At 40.8% G+C, this 13,548-nt stretch overlaps 1 protein-coding gene across 1 annotated transcript in view; it reads left to right on the plus strand.

Annotated features, from left to right (window-relative positions):
* Positions 205–13,548, plus strand: part of LOC107609788 (ATP-dependent DNA helicase PIF1-like) — a 96,311-nt gene continuing 82,967 nt past the window's right edge. Inside the window, exon 1 of the mRNA XM_016311819.1 lies at positions 205–646. Within this exon, the coding sequence (XP_016167305.1) occupies positions 205–646 (442 nt within the window). The remainder of the gene's footprint in view (positions 647–13,548) is intronic.

Genomic DNA, 13,548 nt, shown 5'->3' on the forward strand with positions numbered 1-13,548 from the left:
AAGGGTGGAAAGAAAAGAAGAGAAGTAGAGAAGAAGGTATGGAATGGAAAGAAGAAGAGAAAAGAAAGTGGATAAAACAAGGCAGTCCACGCGTACGCGTGGAGTGACGCGTAAGCGTCGTGAGGTTAAATGGGTGCGACCTTGCTAGTTTGGTGTATATTCACAGAGCGGCCGGTCAACATTGCTCACCTCATCCACCAAGCCATGGGTCATGTTCATGCCAAGGGTAACCTACCCTTCCTGGCCTTGGTGACAGAGTTAGTTGCTGCTGCTAGTGTTCCCCGAGAGACTAAAGATCGAAAAGCAATAATTCCGGTAGAGGGCGACGTGGTTCCAAATGGAAAATATCTTAAGCCTCCGGCGGAACACAAAACCCTTGAGATAGCTGCCCCCTCGGTTAATTCCACCACTTCTTCTACATCACAAGGATCTTCCCATCAAAGGCTTGAAGACCTCCATAAGAAGATAGATAGATATGAACGGCGGAACCAACGCCGGTATGCTTACATCAAGAAGCTTTTGAGTTGTGTGAATCCTTCTGTGGAAGAACCGGAGATCTCCACATCCACCTCGTACTTAAGTGAAGAAAGCACTCGTGAACAGAATAGAGGAAGTTCCAAACCCGACCACCACTTGCGCCTTGCTAGTAGCACGGAGGATGATGAGCGGATATTTTATACGCTTTTTGGGGATAATTTCATATAGTTTTGAGTATGGCACTAAAACGCCAGAAAATAGGTGGAAGGCTGGCGCTGAACGCCCAGACCATGCCCAAAACTGGCGTTCAGCGCCAGAAACAAGGGAAGATTGGCGTTCAACGCCAGAAATGGGCAAGAATCTGGCATTGAACGCCCAATTGGTGCAAAATCCAGCATTGAACGCCCAACAGGGGCACATTTCTGGCGTTCAGGCGCCAGGAACAGACAGTGAGTTGGCGTCTAACGTCACTCCAGCTTCTGACTCTAGTACGCAATTGCCAGTGAGGGATCAGACACACACAAGTGCTGATAACAACCCCTCTAAAAAGGCTTCTTTAACCACTAAGGTTGAGGAATATAAAGCCAAGATACCTTATCCTCAAAAACTCCGGAAAGAGGAGCAGGATAAGCAATTTGCTCGCTTTGCAGATTATCTAAGGACTCTTGAGTATAAGCTAGAACTGATGGCGGCATTCATGAGAATCTGGAAAGTCTAAACCTTGTCTGTGGTATTCTGAGTAGGATTCAAGGATTGAATGACTGTGACGAGCTTCAAACTTCTGAAGGCTGGGCGTTAGTGACAGACGCAAAAGGATAGTAAATCCTATTCCATCCGGATCGAGAACCAACCAGTGATTAGCCGTGCTGTGACAGAGCGCGTGAGCGTAGTTTTCACTGGACGGATGGGAGGTAGCCATTGACAACGGTGATCCACCAACATACAGCTGCCATAGGAGGACATGCGTGTGTGAACAAGAAGACAGAGGAAAGCAGAAATTCAGAAGGCAAAGCATCTCCAAAACTCCAACATATTCTCCATTACTGCACAACAAGTAATTTTTAATTTATGCTCTACTGGTTACTCACAATTCAATTGATAAACATAATTGACTTCCTGACTAAGATTTACAAGATAACCATAGATTGCTTCAAACTAACAATCTCCGTGGGATTCGACCCTTACTCACGTAAGGTATTACTTGGACGACCCAGTGCACTTGCTGGTTAGTGGTACGCGTTGTGAAAAGTGTGATTCGCAATTCGTGCTACCAGAGGACCGTGCTAATTCTTAAAGTGTGGGGAGGTCATTCGACCGATCTCCGTGGGTAATAATCTCCTCTTTTCAAACATCCATGGACTTTATTTCTCTTTTGTTTTGTTAATTAGGACACCTTGCATGTTTAGTTAGTCTTTCTTGTTAGGACTACTTGGTTAGGGTGATGGTTTCTTTTCCAAGAAATTGTATTTTCAGGGTACCCTACCAATTTTGAAATTTTTTTTTGCGATAAACTTGCTTAAAGAATGTACTTTGGAACATAGTGTTTGAGCTAAAAACACAAGCATGTGAGTTTTAAGCCTTATTGTGTGGTTATATCTTCTAACCACTATTTCCCATTCTTGTGTGCAATATGTTCTCGTTATGATTGCAATCCTTGCTTTGTCTGATTATATATATCCTTTACTTTGTGTATGAATGCATTTACATGATTGAGGCCATCATTTTAATAGTCACTTTTCCCAAATGGCCTTAACCCTTTTATCTACCATTGCTAACCAATTTTGAGGCCATGATAAACCCTTTTTGTTCTTAAATAGAGCACATCAACACCCCTAAGTGAAAAATAATGAATGTCCCTGGATTTGGATCCTTGATTAGCTTAGGTGAGTAAGGGTGTGTATCATTCAAATGGGAGGGTGTACTTGGGAACTTTGGTAGATGTAAAAGTGTGTCTTTGTAGTTGTAATCGAAAATTCTGGGAATTGGAAACATACTCATGTATTGAATGATTAAACCATATGCATTGACACTTTTATACATGAAACCCCAAAAAGGGGACAAAAATTTTTTTGTGTATATATGAGAATGAAGGAAAAAGAATGAAAGAAAAAGAAATAGAAAAATAGGAGAAACAAAAATATGAAAAAAAGAAAACAATAAAAAGGGGACAAAAATGCCCCAAGGTAAAGTAATAATAATAATGCATATGGGTTGTGAACTAAAGAGAATACATGAGTATATGAAAAGTGAAACCCATGGGTAGTTAGGTATTGTATTAGAATTATATAGGTTGTTTTATGTCTTTAGTGAGATCTTAGGTTAATCGAGGATTCAAATTTTAAGCTCACTTGACCATATATATCCCTACCTTTACCCTAGCCCCATTACAACCTATGAACAAGACCTCATGATACTTGTATGCATGCATTAAGTAATTGTTGATTAGGAGAGGATTGTGTTTAGTGAATACTTGCATGCATTAGGAGAGGATTGAATGATGAACCCTATACACTTGAGCGAATAGAGCGGATACACTTCTGGTGAGGGTTTAATGCTCAAACTCTTGTTCCCAGCTTTCACAAGCATTCATCTAGCAAGTTATATGCACTTTATATTGATGTTCAAATTGGTAGGATTTATGGACTACATGTCATTTTCACCCTATATGCTCATATGTGTTCTTGGAGGATAGATTTACCCTTAACCAAGTAGGTAGATGCCTTTACATTAGTTGCATGCATTTATCTAGGTGATTTATACTTTATGAACCCTTTCTTCCCATGGTTTTTGGTCTTTTTATTTTTAGCACGAGGACATGCTTGGTTTAAGTGTAGGGAGGTTTAATAAATCTCAATTTTATGGTTTATATTGTGTAGAATTTGAGGGGTTTTGTCAATATTTTCTGCACTTATTCACAAGAATGGCATGGTTTTGTGTTCTCTTCCTAATATTGCTTCATGATGGAAAACATGCTTCTTTTGACTTAAAATTGCCATATTTTGATCCTCTTTTATTACCATTTGATTCCGTGATGTGTTTGTTGAGTGATTCCAGAGTTTATAGGGCAAGAATGGCCTAGAAGAGAGAAAGAAAGCATGCACAAGTGGAAGGAACATAAAGAATTGAATTTTGGGGAATTCAGCTTCGACGCGCATGCGCACCTCAAGAGCACGCGTGAGTGCCAAAAGTTGGGAATGGCGCGCGAAGATTGGCACATCCGCGTGGATTAGCGAAATCTCCATCGACGTGCACGCGTGCATGACGCGTACGCGTGACAAGCTGCACGTGGCCTCATTAAAGAAAATCATTCTTGGCAATTTCTGAGGCTTAACAGGCCCAAATTCAAGCTGGTTCTGCATGGAAAAGACCCAAGAATCCTAGGGGAAAGGGGGGGGGGATAATCCATTACACACTTAGACACAATTTTAGCTAGTTTTTGGTTTTTTGTTCTTCTAGGGAGAAAAACCCTTGTTCCTCTCTAGATCTAGTTTGATTTGATCTTCCCTTGTTGAATTCTGAATTGGATCTTGTTGATTTTTAGTTTTGATTACTTAATTTGAATTTCTTAGTATAATTTTGTTAGATCTTGTGTTAGATTTATGTTTTCTTGTCAATTGTCATTTTCTACCCATTTTGTGAATCTTGTGGATCTTAAATTGTTAATGTTGCATTGATGATTTCGTTGGTTAATTGTGTTGTGTGAGTGATTTTCCATTGATAATTGTTAGTGGGTACCTTTTAATTTCAATTTAATTGCATTTTAAATATGTCTTTTAGTAATGCTCACCATGTGTTTGATGAATTGTTTCCTTTGATTATGGAGTAGTTTTCTTTACTCTTGGCCTAGGCTAAGGGAATTGGGTAAACTTGAGTCATTGGGTCTAATGGATTTGATGATTTGAGGACCCTTAGTGGTCAATTTGATAACCATTGATACTAGCCTACTACTGAGTCAATTAGTAGTTAGGTTGGACCGTATGGATTAATGTTGACCAAGCCATTTAATATACTTCAAGTATAGAAGTAAACTTAATTAGTTTGGTTCCTCATAATTGTCATGATATGGTTATTAGACAAGGATAGTGATCCCAATTCCTATACCTAGCTAAGAGTTGCTTTTATTATTCATATTTGAAACACAAAAATTCCAATTAGTTATAGTTACTTGTTTAGCTTTAGAGTAGAATTATATTGGATGTTCTCTTATTAGTTTGGATTTGCTCATATCTTGCTTTAGTTACTTGAATTAGTTCCTTGCACCTTAAGATTTCTTGCTTGATAAGCCTCTTAGTTTAATTTCTTGCTCATGACTTGCAACCCCGGAATTCTAACCAATGTTGATGCACATGTTTGCTCATTCCTTGTGAGACGACCCGAGGTTTGAATACTTCGGTCACTTTTATTGGGGTTGAACTTGTGACAACAAATTCCTTAAAATTTGATCCGAGGGTTGATTACCGGTTTGGACGATACTATTACGAAACCAATTTGAGAAATTCTAGACCGGTATAAATCCTTGGCACATCAGCGCCTTAGCCGGTGCTCTCTTGGTTTCTCTCCTTGTCGGTGGCTTTTTAGAAGCCTTCTCCTTTTCTCTTTTAGTGGGCATCCTAAAGAAGGAAGAAAGAGAATTAATTTCAAGTCTAGATAACTAACAATTGGAAGGAAGAAAGTCCAAGTAATAATAAGTGACAAAGGAAAAGGGATGTCCTATACATGGTAGCTACAACATGCATGGAAGACATTAAGTAAGATCATGAAGGCAATTCATAACATTTAGATGCAAGAGGGTTAAAAGCATGCAAGTAATAGGCATGAAAAGCATAACTCAAGCATCAATTATTAAATGTACCAAATTAAAGAGCACTTGTATGATGATAATTGTGAATAATAATCCCAATACATATGGATTACAAGTGTTGTGAAAAAAGAGGCATTAAAGTGTAAGAGTAAGAAGAGAATAGAATTCAAAATGCCATGAGAGCTTTTTCACAAACATTTGATGTGCAAGTTAAAATAGGAATTAAAATAATTAATCTAAGTGTATATGAGATCCATAATAAAATGTCAATTGCCAAATTACTCCTCATAATATCCACAAGCTCAAATAAAATAATACCCAAATAAAGCTCCAACACCAACATAAAAATGCATGATAAAAGAATGAAAAAGAAACCATAAATAACTAAGCTAATATAAAATTGAGAAGAAAGAAAAATAATTAAATACAATAAATGAAAGAAGAATGAAAGAGTAGAGGAAAGGAAGAAAAGAAACCTTGGGAAAGAAGGAAGGAGAAAGAAGGAAGAATTAGGATTGAATGAGAATTAGGATTTGGGAGGGGGGAATAATTGAAATCTGGGCGGTGCATTGGATAAGTGATGCGGCGCATGTGACGCGCACACGTACCCCACGCATACGCGTGGGTGGCGCAAAAGTGAAGGGGATGCGTAAGGGTCTAGCACGCGCACGTGTGCCCTTGGTCGTGCCAGTCGCGCGAATCTAGTTGCGCGCACGCACAACTTTCTGTTCGAAATGCACTGGGGCCAAAATTGCATACGACGCGTGCGCGTCAGGGACGCGCACGCGTGGATGGCCAAAAAGTGAAACTGACACATACGCGTGGGTGATTTTGTGCCTCTAGCACAGTGTCAGCGCCAGACCATCACAACTTTCTGTTCAAACACGCATTTACACCGATTTCCATGTCCGCGTGCGCCAACTAGACGCTTATGGGTGGGTTGCCAAAACTGCAAGTGACGCACACGCGTGAGGTATGTGTACGCGTGGGCTTGCTTGTGCGCAAAGCACGCTTCCCTATCAACACCTGCGCAACTCTCTGGTCAATCCTAATGTGTTTTGCATCCACGCATGACACGTACGCGTCATAGACGCTTGCACATCGAATGCTTTTTTTTTATGCAGAATGCAGGAAATTATGCAGAATTTATAAATTAACACTAATAAAAATAAAATAAAACTAAGAATAAAAAGGGACTATCATACCATGGTGGGTTGCCTCCCACCTAGCACTTTTCTTTTACGTCCTTAAGTTGGACAGTCCACAAGCTCAGTCTTCTTCTGTTGATGGATCCTCCAAGAGGAAGATCTCTAACTCCTTGTTGTTCTTCATCTTCTCACCATGGTATAGCTTCAAACGGTGGCCATTGACTTTGATGAATTTGGGGCTTGAAGGATGACTCAGGTGGAAGACGCCATATGGCTCAGCCTTTTCCACCCGGTAGGGGCCTTCCCACCTTGATCTCAGCTTGCCTGGCATGAGCCTCAGCCTTGAGTTATAAAGGAGAACCAACTCCCTAGGTCTGAACTCTCTTCTCTTGATATTCTTGTCATGCACAGCCTTCACCCTCTCTTTGTAGAGCCTTGAGTTCTCATATGCTTCTAGCCAGAGGCACTCCAATTATGCTAGTTGCAGCTTCCTTTCAGCACCGGCTCCCCCCAATCCCAAGTTGCATTCCCTCACCGCCCAGAAAGCATTGTGTTCCACCTCCACCGGGAGGTGACAAGCCTTTCCATAGACTAGGCGGAAGGGACTCATTCCGATTGGTGTCTTGTAAGCTGTCCGATAAGCCCAAAGCGCATCTGCAAGCCTGGTACTCCAATCTCTTCTATGAGGCTTGACAATCTTCTCTAATATGTGCTTTATCTCTCTGTTAGACACCTTGGCTTGCCCATTGGTCTGGGGATGGTAAGATGTCGCCACCTTGTGAACAATGCCATGTTTCTTCAGTAGACCTGTCAATCTCCTGTTACAAAAATGAGTGCCTTGATCACTCACGATTGCTCGTGGTGATCCAAAGCGACAGATAATATTATTTTGAACAAAAGAGACAACAACGTTAGCATCATCAGTATGGTTAGGAATTGCTTCCACCCATTTAGAAACATAATCAACAGCTAACAATATGTACAAGAAACCACTAGAGTTTGGAAATAGACCCATGAAGTCAATGCCCCAAACATAAAAAATTTCACAGAACAACATAAGTTTTTGGGGCATTGCATCCCGCTTGGATATATTCCCAAACCTTTGGCATGGGGAGCAAGATTCACAGAAAGCAGTTGCATCCTTAAAAAGTGTAGGCCACCAGAATCCACAGTCTAAAATTTTTCTAGCTGTTCTTTGAGGACCAAAATATCCACCACTCTCAGAAGAGTGGCAAGCCTCTAAAATTGACTGAAATTCTAATTGTGGCACACACCTTCTAATAATTTGGTCAGCACCACATCTCCATAAATATGGGTTATCCCATATATAATATTTAGACTCGCTTTTAAGCTTGTCCCTTTGATGCTTAGTAAAATTAGGAGGGAAGGTACGACTAACCAAATAATTAGCTATAGGTGCATACCAAGGAACCACCTCAGATATTGTGTGCAAGCTATCAAATGGAAAAGCATCATTGATAGGAGTGGAGTCACTCTTAATGTGCTCTAGGCGACTCAAGTGGTCCGCCACTAAATTTTGGGAACCACTCCTATCTTTGATTTCTAAATCGAATTATTGCAGCAACAATATCCAACGGATTAACCTTGGTTTGGACTCTTTTTTAGCTAACAAATATTTTAGAGATGCGTGGTCTAAATATACTACCACCTTAGTACCAAGTAAGTAGGCTCGGAATTTATCCAGAGTAAAAACAATAGCCAGAAGCTCTTTTTCAGTGGTAGTATAATTAGACTGAGCCGCGTCTAAAGTCTTAGAAGCATAAGCAATTATATAAGGGTCCTTACCTTCGTGCTGAGCCAACGCCGCTCCTACTGCATAGTTGGAGGCGTCACACATTATCTCAAATGGATGACTCCAGTCGGGCCCTCTCACAATCGGAGCTTGAGTCAAGGTAATCTTCAGCTTATCAAACGCTTCGATGCAGTCTTCAGTCAGCTCGAACTCAACGTCCTTCTGCAGCAATCAGGATAAAGGCAGTGCTACCTTACTGAAATCCTTGATAAATTGCCAGTAGAAACCTGCATGACCAAGAAACGAACGGAATTCCCTCACAGAGGAGGGGTAATGTAAACCAGAAATCACATCTACCTTTGCTGGATCAACTGAAATACCAGTATTAGAAATAACATGTCCTAGAACAAAACCTTGTTTTACCATAAAATGACATTTTTCAAAATTCAATACAAGGTTTGAACTAACACACCTTCCTAATACTCTAGCCAAACTATCTAGACAAAGGTCAAACAAATCACGATACACACTAAAGTCATCCATAAAAACTTCCATACAGCTCTCAAGAAGATATGAGAAAATACTCATCATGCATCTTTGAAACGTAGCCGGTGCATTACATAAGTCAAAAGGCATTCTCTTATATGCATACATTCCAAAGGGACATGGTAAAAGTTGTTTTCTCCTGATCTTCAGGAGCTATATGAATTTGAAAATAGCCAGTGTAACCATCTAGAATACAGTAGTATGATTTACCTGACAGGCGATCAAGCATTTGATCGATGAATGGTAACGGGTAGTGATCCTTGTGAGTAGCTTGGTTGAGGCGCCTATAATCAATGCATACTCTCCAGGAGTTCTACACTCTAGTTGCCATGAGTTCCCCATGCTCATTCTTCATAGTTGTGACTCCAGATTTCTTTGGTACCACCTGTATTCGGATGACCCATTCACTATCCGAGATTGGATAGATAATGTCAGCTTCAAGCAGCTGGTCACTTCCTTCTTGACAACTTCTAAGATGATGGGGTTTAACCGCCTTTGAGGTTGACAGATAGGCCTTGCTCCCTCTTCTAAAAATATACGGTGCTCACAGACATGAGTGCTGATGCCTACTATATCTGCCAAGCTCCACCCAATAGCTCTCTTGTGTCTTCTCAGCACACTAAGCAACTGCTCCTCTTGTTGGAAAGTGAGTTCCCTTGCAATGATAACTGGGAGCTTCTGATGATCCTCAAGGTAAGCATACTTGAGGTGGGGTGGAAGGGGCTTCAACTCTAATTTCAGCTCATGGCTAGGCGCTTGATCATTTGGAGCCATTGGAGGTGGCAGAGTATTCTCAGTAAGCTCAGAGGGTTTCCCCACACTTGCACCTTGCTCCATGTGCATCTCTTCTACTTCTTCTTAGTGAACTTCAACTACTGTCTCATCAATGATGTCGCACTGGAAGATGGAGTGATCTTTCAGAGGGTGCTTCATAGCTTCATCTAGGTTGAAGCTCACTGCTCTGCCATCTATCTCAAAAGAGTAAGTTCCTGAGAAGGCATCCAATTTGAACCACAAAGTCTTCAGAAATGGCCTTCCAAGCAGGATGGATGATGGTCTTCCTGAGTCATTAGGGGGCATCTCCAAAATGTAGAAGTCAATAGGGAATGTCAACCCCTTAATGCTTACCAGCACATCTTCAGCAATTTCAACCACTGAGATTATGCTCGTATCTGCCAAAACAAAACGTGCTGCAGACCTTTTCAAGGGTGGGAGCCTCAAGGCATCATATACAGATAATGGCATAATACTAACACATGCACCTAAATCACACATGCAATCAAAAAATTGTACACCCTCTATAGTAATAGTAACCATGCATGGACCCGGATCACCACATTTTTCCGGTATAGCGCCCATTAGAGCAGAAATAGAGCTACCTAGAGGAATAGTTTCTAAATCATGTATTTTATCTTTAATTATGCATAAATCTTTTAGAAACTTAGCATACTTAGGTACTTGGCGAATAGCATCAAAAAGGGGAATAGTTACCTCAACCTTTTTGAAGATCTCCACCATCTTGGGGTCTAGCTCCATTTGCTTTCTGGGTTTCGTAGCAAGGTGTGGAAAGGGAATGGGAATGGCGTCTCTCACAGCATCATCTTCCTTAGGTGCTTCATTCCTTGGTTGAGTTGCTTCCTCTTCATCCACATCTTGTACCTTACCTTCTTCTTCAACATCTTCCACCTCAACAATGTCTTCAACTTGGTTGTCTTTATTAGAGATTGGCTCTTCGGGACTCCTCTCTAGTAATGTGGTTCCGGACCTCAAAGTGATGGCATTGATTCCACTTTTGGGGTTGGGTAAAGCTTGAGAGGGAAGTGCATTGGAGCTTGAAGGTTGATTGTTGGGGGGTAGAAGGTGGTTCTATCCGGGAGATGAGAGCTTGTAAAGTGGAGGTAAGACCAGTGATGCTAGAGGTAAGTGTATCCTGAAGGTATTTCTGTCCTTGTACAATAGAGTGAAGCATCTCATCATTGGAGGAGGGAGGTGGGTAAGTAATCTGAGGGGCTTGTGGTTTGGTTGTTCTGTGGTGCTTGGGCTTGCCCTTTGGTGAGGTGCTCTATGAGTCTGGCCTTGGTTCTGCTATTAGTATGGGGGGTTCTGTTGATACCAGTTCTGCTAATTGTTGTTGTTGTTCCACCTCTGATTTTCACCGTTGTCTCTGCCTCCTTTGTTATAGTTGTCCCTCCATCCTTGGTTAGAATTATCTCTCCACCCTTGGTTGGAATTGTCTCTCCATCCTTGGTTAGAATTGTCTTGCCAACCTTGATTGTAGTTCCCACCTTGGTTATAATTACCGCCTTGTTGATAGTACCCTTGATTTGAAAGGTTATAATAGTTTTTGATAGCCGCCAAGGTGTTGTCTTCTTGTTGGAGTTGTGGACATTCATCAGTGTAATGGGAATAGCAGGCACATATTCCACACACTCTCTGAGGAACTAACTATTGACACTGTTATTGTGGAGGAGGCTGAGGTTGTTGTTGATTCAGCTGGAGCTGCTTCAGTATATTGGTCATCTCTTCTAGAGTCTTTGTGAGAGCAACAGTCTCACTACTAGAGGAAACCTCCACAATAGCCTTGGGATGGTTGTTCCTGTGCCTGGCATTCTGGGTGGACTCAGCTAGATCGGTGATCAGTTACCACGCTTTTGTCGCCATCTTGTACTTAGTCAGAGAGCCATTATTCCCAGCATCTAATATAGTCTTGTCTTGAGGCTTCATGCCTTGGCAGAAATAGCTAATCAACACCAACTGGTCAATCTTGTGATGGGGACATGAGTCTAGGAGATTTCTGAAGCATTCCCAATACTCGTAAAGAGTCTCTGATTTGCCTTGGATAATGCAGGAGATTTCTTTCCCCAGTCTATTTGTAACTTCAGCTGGAAAGAACTTGTCCCAGAATTCCCTTCTGAGCATATCCCAATTATAACCAAATAGTAGCCTCATCCGCACCATGACGCCTAGTAGTTGAGCAGGCCATCTAAAAATCCCTAAGGTGCTTGATAGGCTCTTGAGCAGGTAAGCCATGAAACTTAGGCAGTAGATTGATTAGCGCAGTCTTCAGTTCAAAATCCGTAGCTAAATTTGGATGACGCGCTTGGTATAGTTGTAGTGTGAAGTCCGGAGCTCCTGCTTCCTGGAAAGTAATCCTTCTGGGCTTCGCCATTTTACCTGCGCGTAAATCAACAGAATCAGTAGAAGAGGAGCTTGTTTCTTCCTCAAATGGCGCTTCAGATTCGCCATCAGATAAAAACAAAAGGTAGCAGAGTTGAAAAGAACAAAAATAAATCAAAATGAGAATTTTTGGGAAGCATGCTCATGAGAAATCAAATTGAAAGAATTACCATGTGCATTCAAAAAAAAAAAGAGAGAGTTATTTATTTTTCAAGCATATGAATAAGGGGATACAAAAGAATTCCCCAAATGCAAAAATAAAAGCAATGCACATGGGATAAAAATAAAAATTGAAACATGAGCATGTAACATCAAAAGTGGGAAAAGATGGGAAAATAGGAAAAGTAGCTTTGTTTTACTAAGTATGTATGTTAGGTGAGATCTTAGTCTAATTGAGGATTCACTTATTAGCTCACTTAGCCTTATACATATATCCTTACCTTTACCTTGGTCCCATTACAACCTTAATTAAAGACCTCATGATTTTTGGTATGTCTATATTCTATAATTGTTGATTGGTTAGATGAAGAACACTGAGTGACTAGAGAGTAAACACAAATCCAGTGAGGGTTCAATAGCTCATTAACATTTATCTCTGTTTAAATTATTTAATTGTCTTGCAATTTTGTAAAATGCTTTTCTCTCCCATCTCAATTGTAAAGGCACTATATTACTATCTAAGGTTAGGCTATATATATATGTATATGATGACTCCTTGAGAATGTGAATTAATTCAACTACATGCAAGCCTTATATACAAGTGAGTGAATAAAAATTAGAATTGCATGATGCATGACTCATTTAGGTAGTTGCATTTAGGTTAGATTGCATTGCATGACATTCCACCACTTTAACCTTACTCATTACCTTGGACTTAGCATGAGGACATGCTATTGTTTAAGTGTGGGGAGGTTGATAAACCCATATCTTATGACATATTTTATGCGTAGTTTGAGTGATTTATTCAACCCTTTACCCACTTATTCATATTAATTGCATGGTTTTACTTTCCCTTCCTTATTATGTGATGTATGTGAAAAACATGTTTCCTATGCTTTTAAATTAATTATTTTAATTGCCTTTATTTCCATTCGATGCTGTGATTAGTGTGTTGAGTAGTTTTAGATCCTCTAAGGAAGGAATGATTTAAAGGATGGAAAGAAAACATAAAAAATGGAAGGAAAGCGCAAAATGGAGTTTCTGAAGAAACTGGCATCCACGCGATCGCATGGGCGACGCGGACGCATGCCAAGCGCGAATCAACAGCGACGCGGCCGCATGACTGACGCGACCGCGCACCTTAAGAAGAACACATATGATGCGGCCGCATGACCGACGCGACCGCGTGACAAGAAAAGCTCCGAATGACGCGACCGCGTGACCCACGCGGACGCGTGACAGAGGCCACGCACCAGAAATTACAGAAAACGCTCATAGCGAATTCTGAAGCCCTTTTTGGCCCAAATCCAAGTCCAGAAGGCATAGACCAGAGGTTATGAAGTGAGGGAATGCATCCATTCAAAGGGAGCTCACCAAATTAGTTACTTTCCATGATTTAGATTTAGTTTGGAGAGAGGTTCTCTCCTCTCTCTTTAGGATTAGGATTTAGATTTAGGATTTTTATTCGCTTTCAGGATTATCTCTTT

The sequence above is a fragment of the Arachis ipaensis genome, chromosome B01, assembly GCF_000816755.2.
Source record: "Arachis ipaensis cultivar K30076 chromosome B01, Araip1.1, whole genome shotgun sequence".
Taxonomy (NCBI): Eukaryota; Viridiplantae; Streptophyta; class Magnoliopsida; order Fabales; family Fabaceae; genus Arachis; species Arachis ipaensis.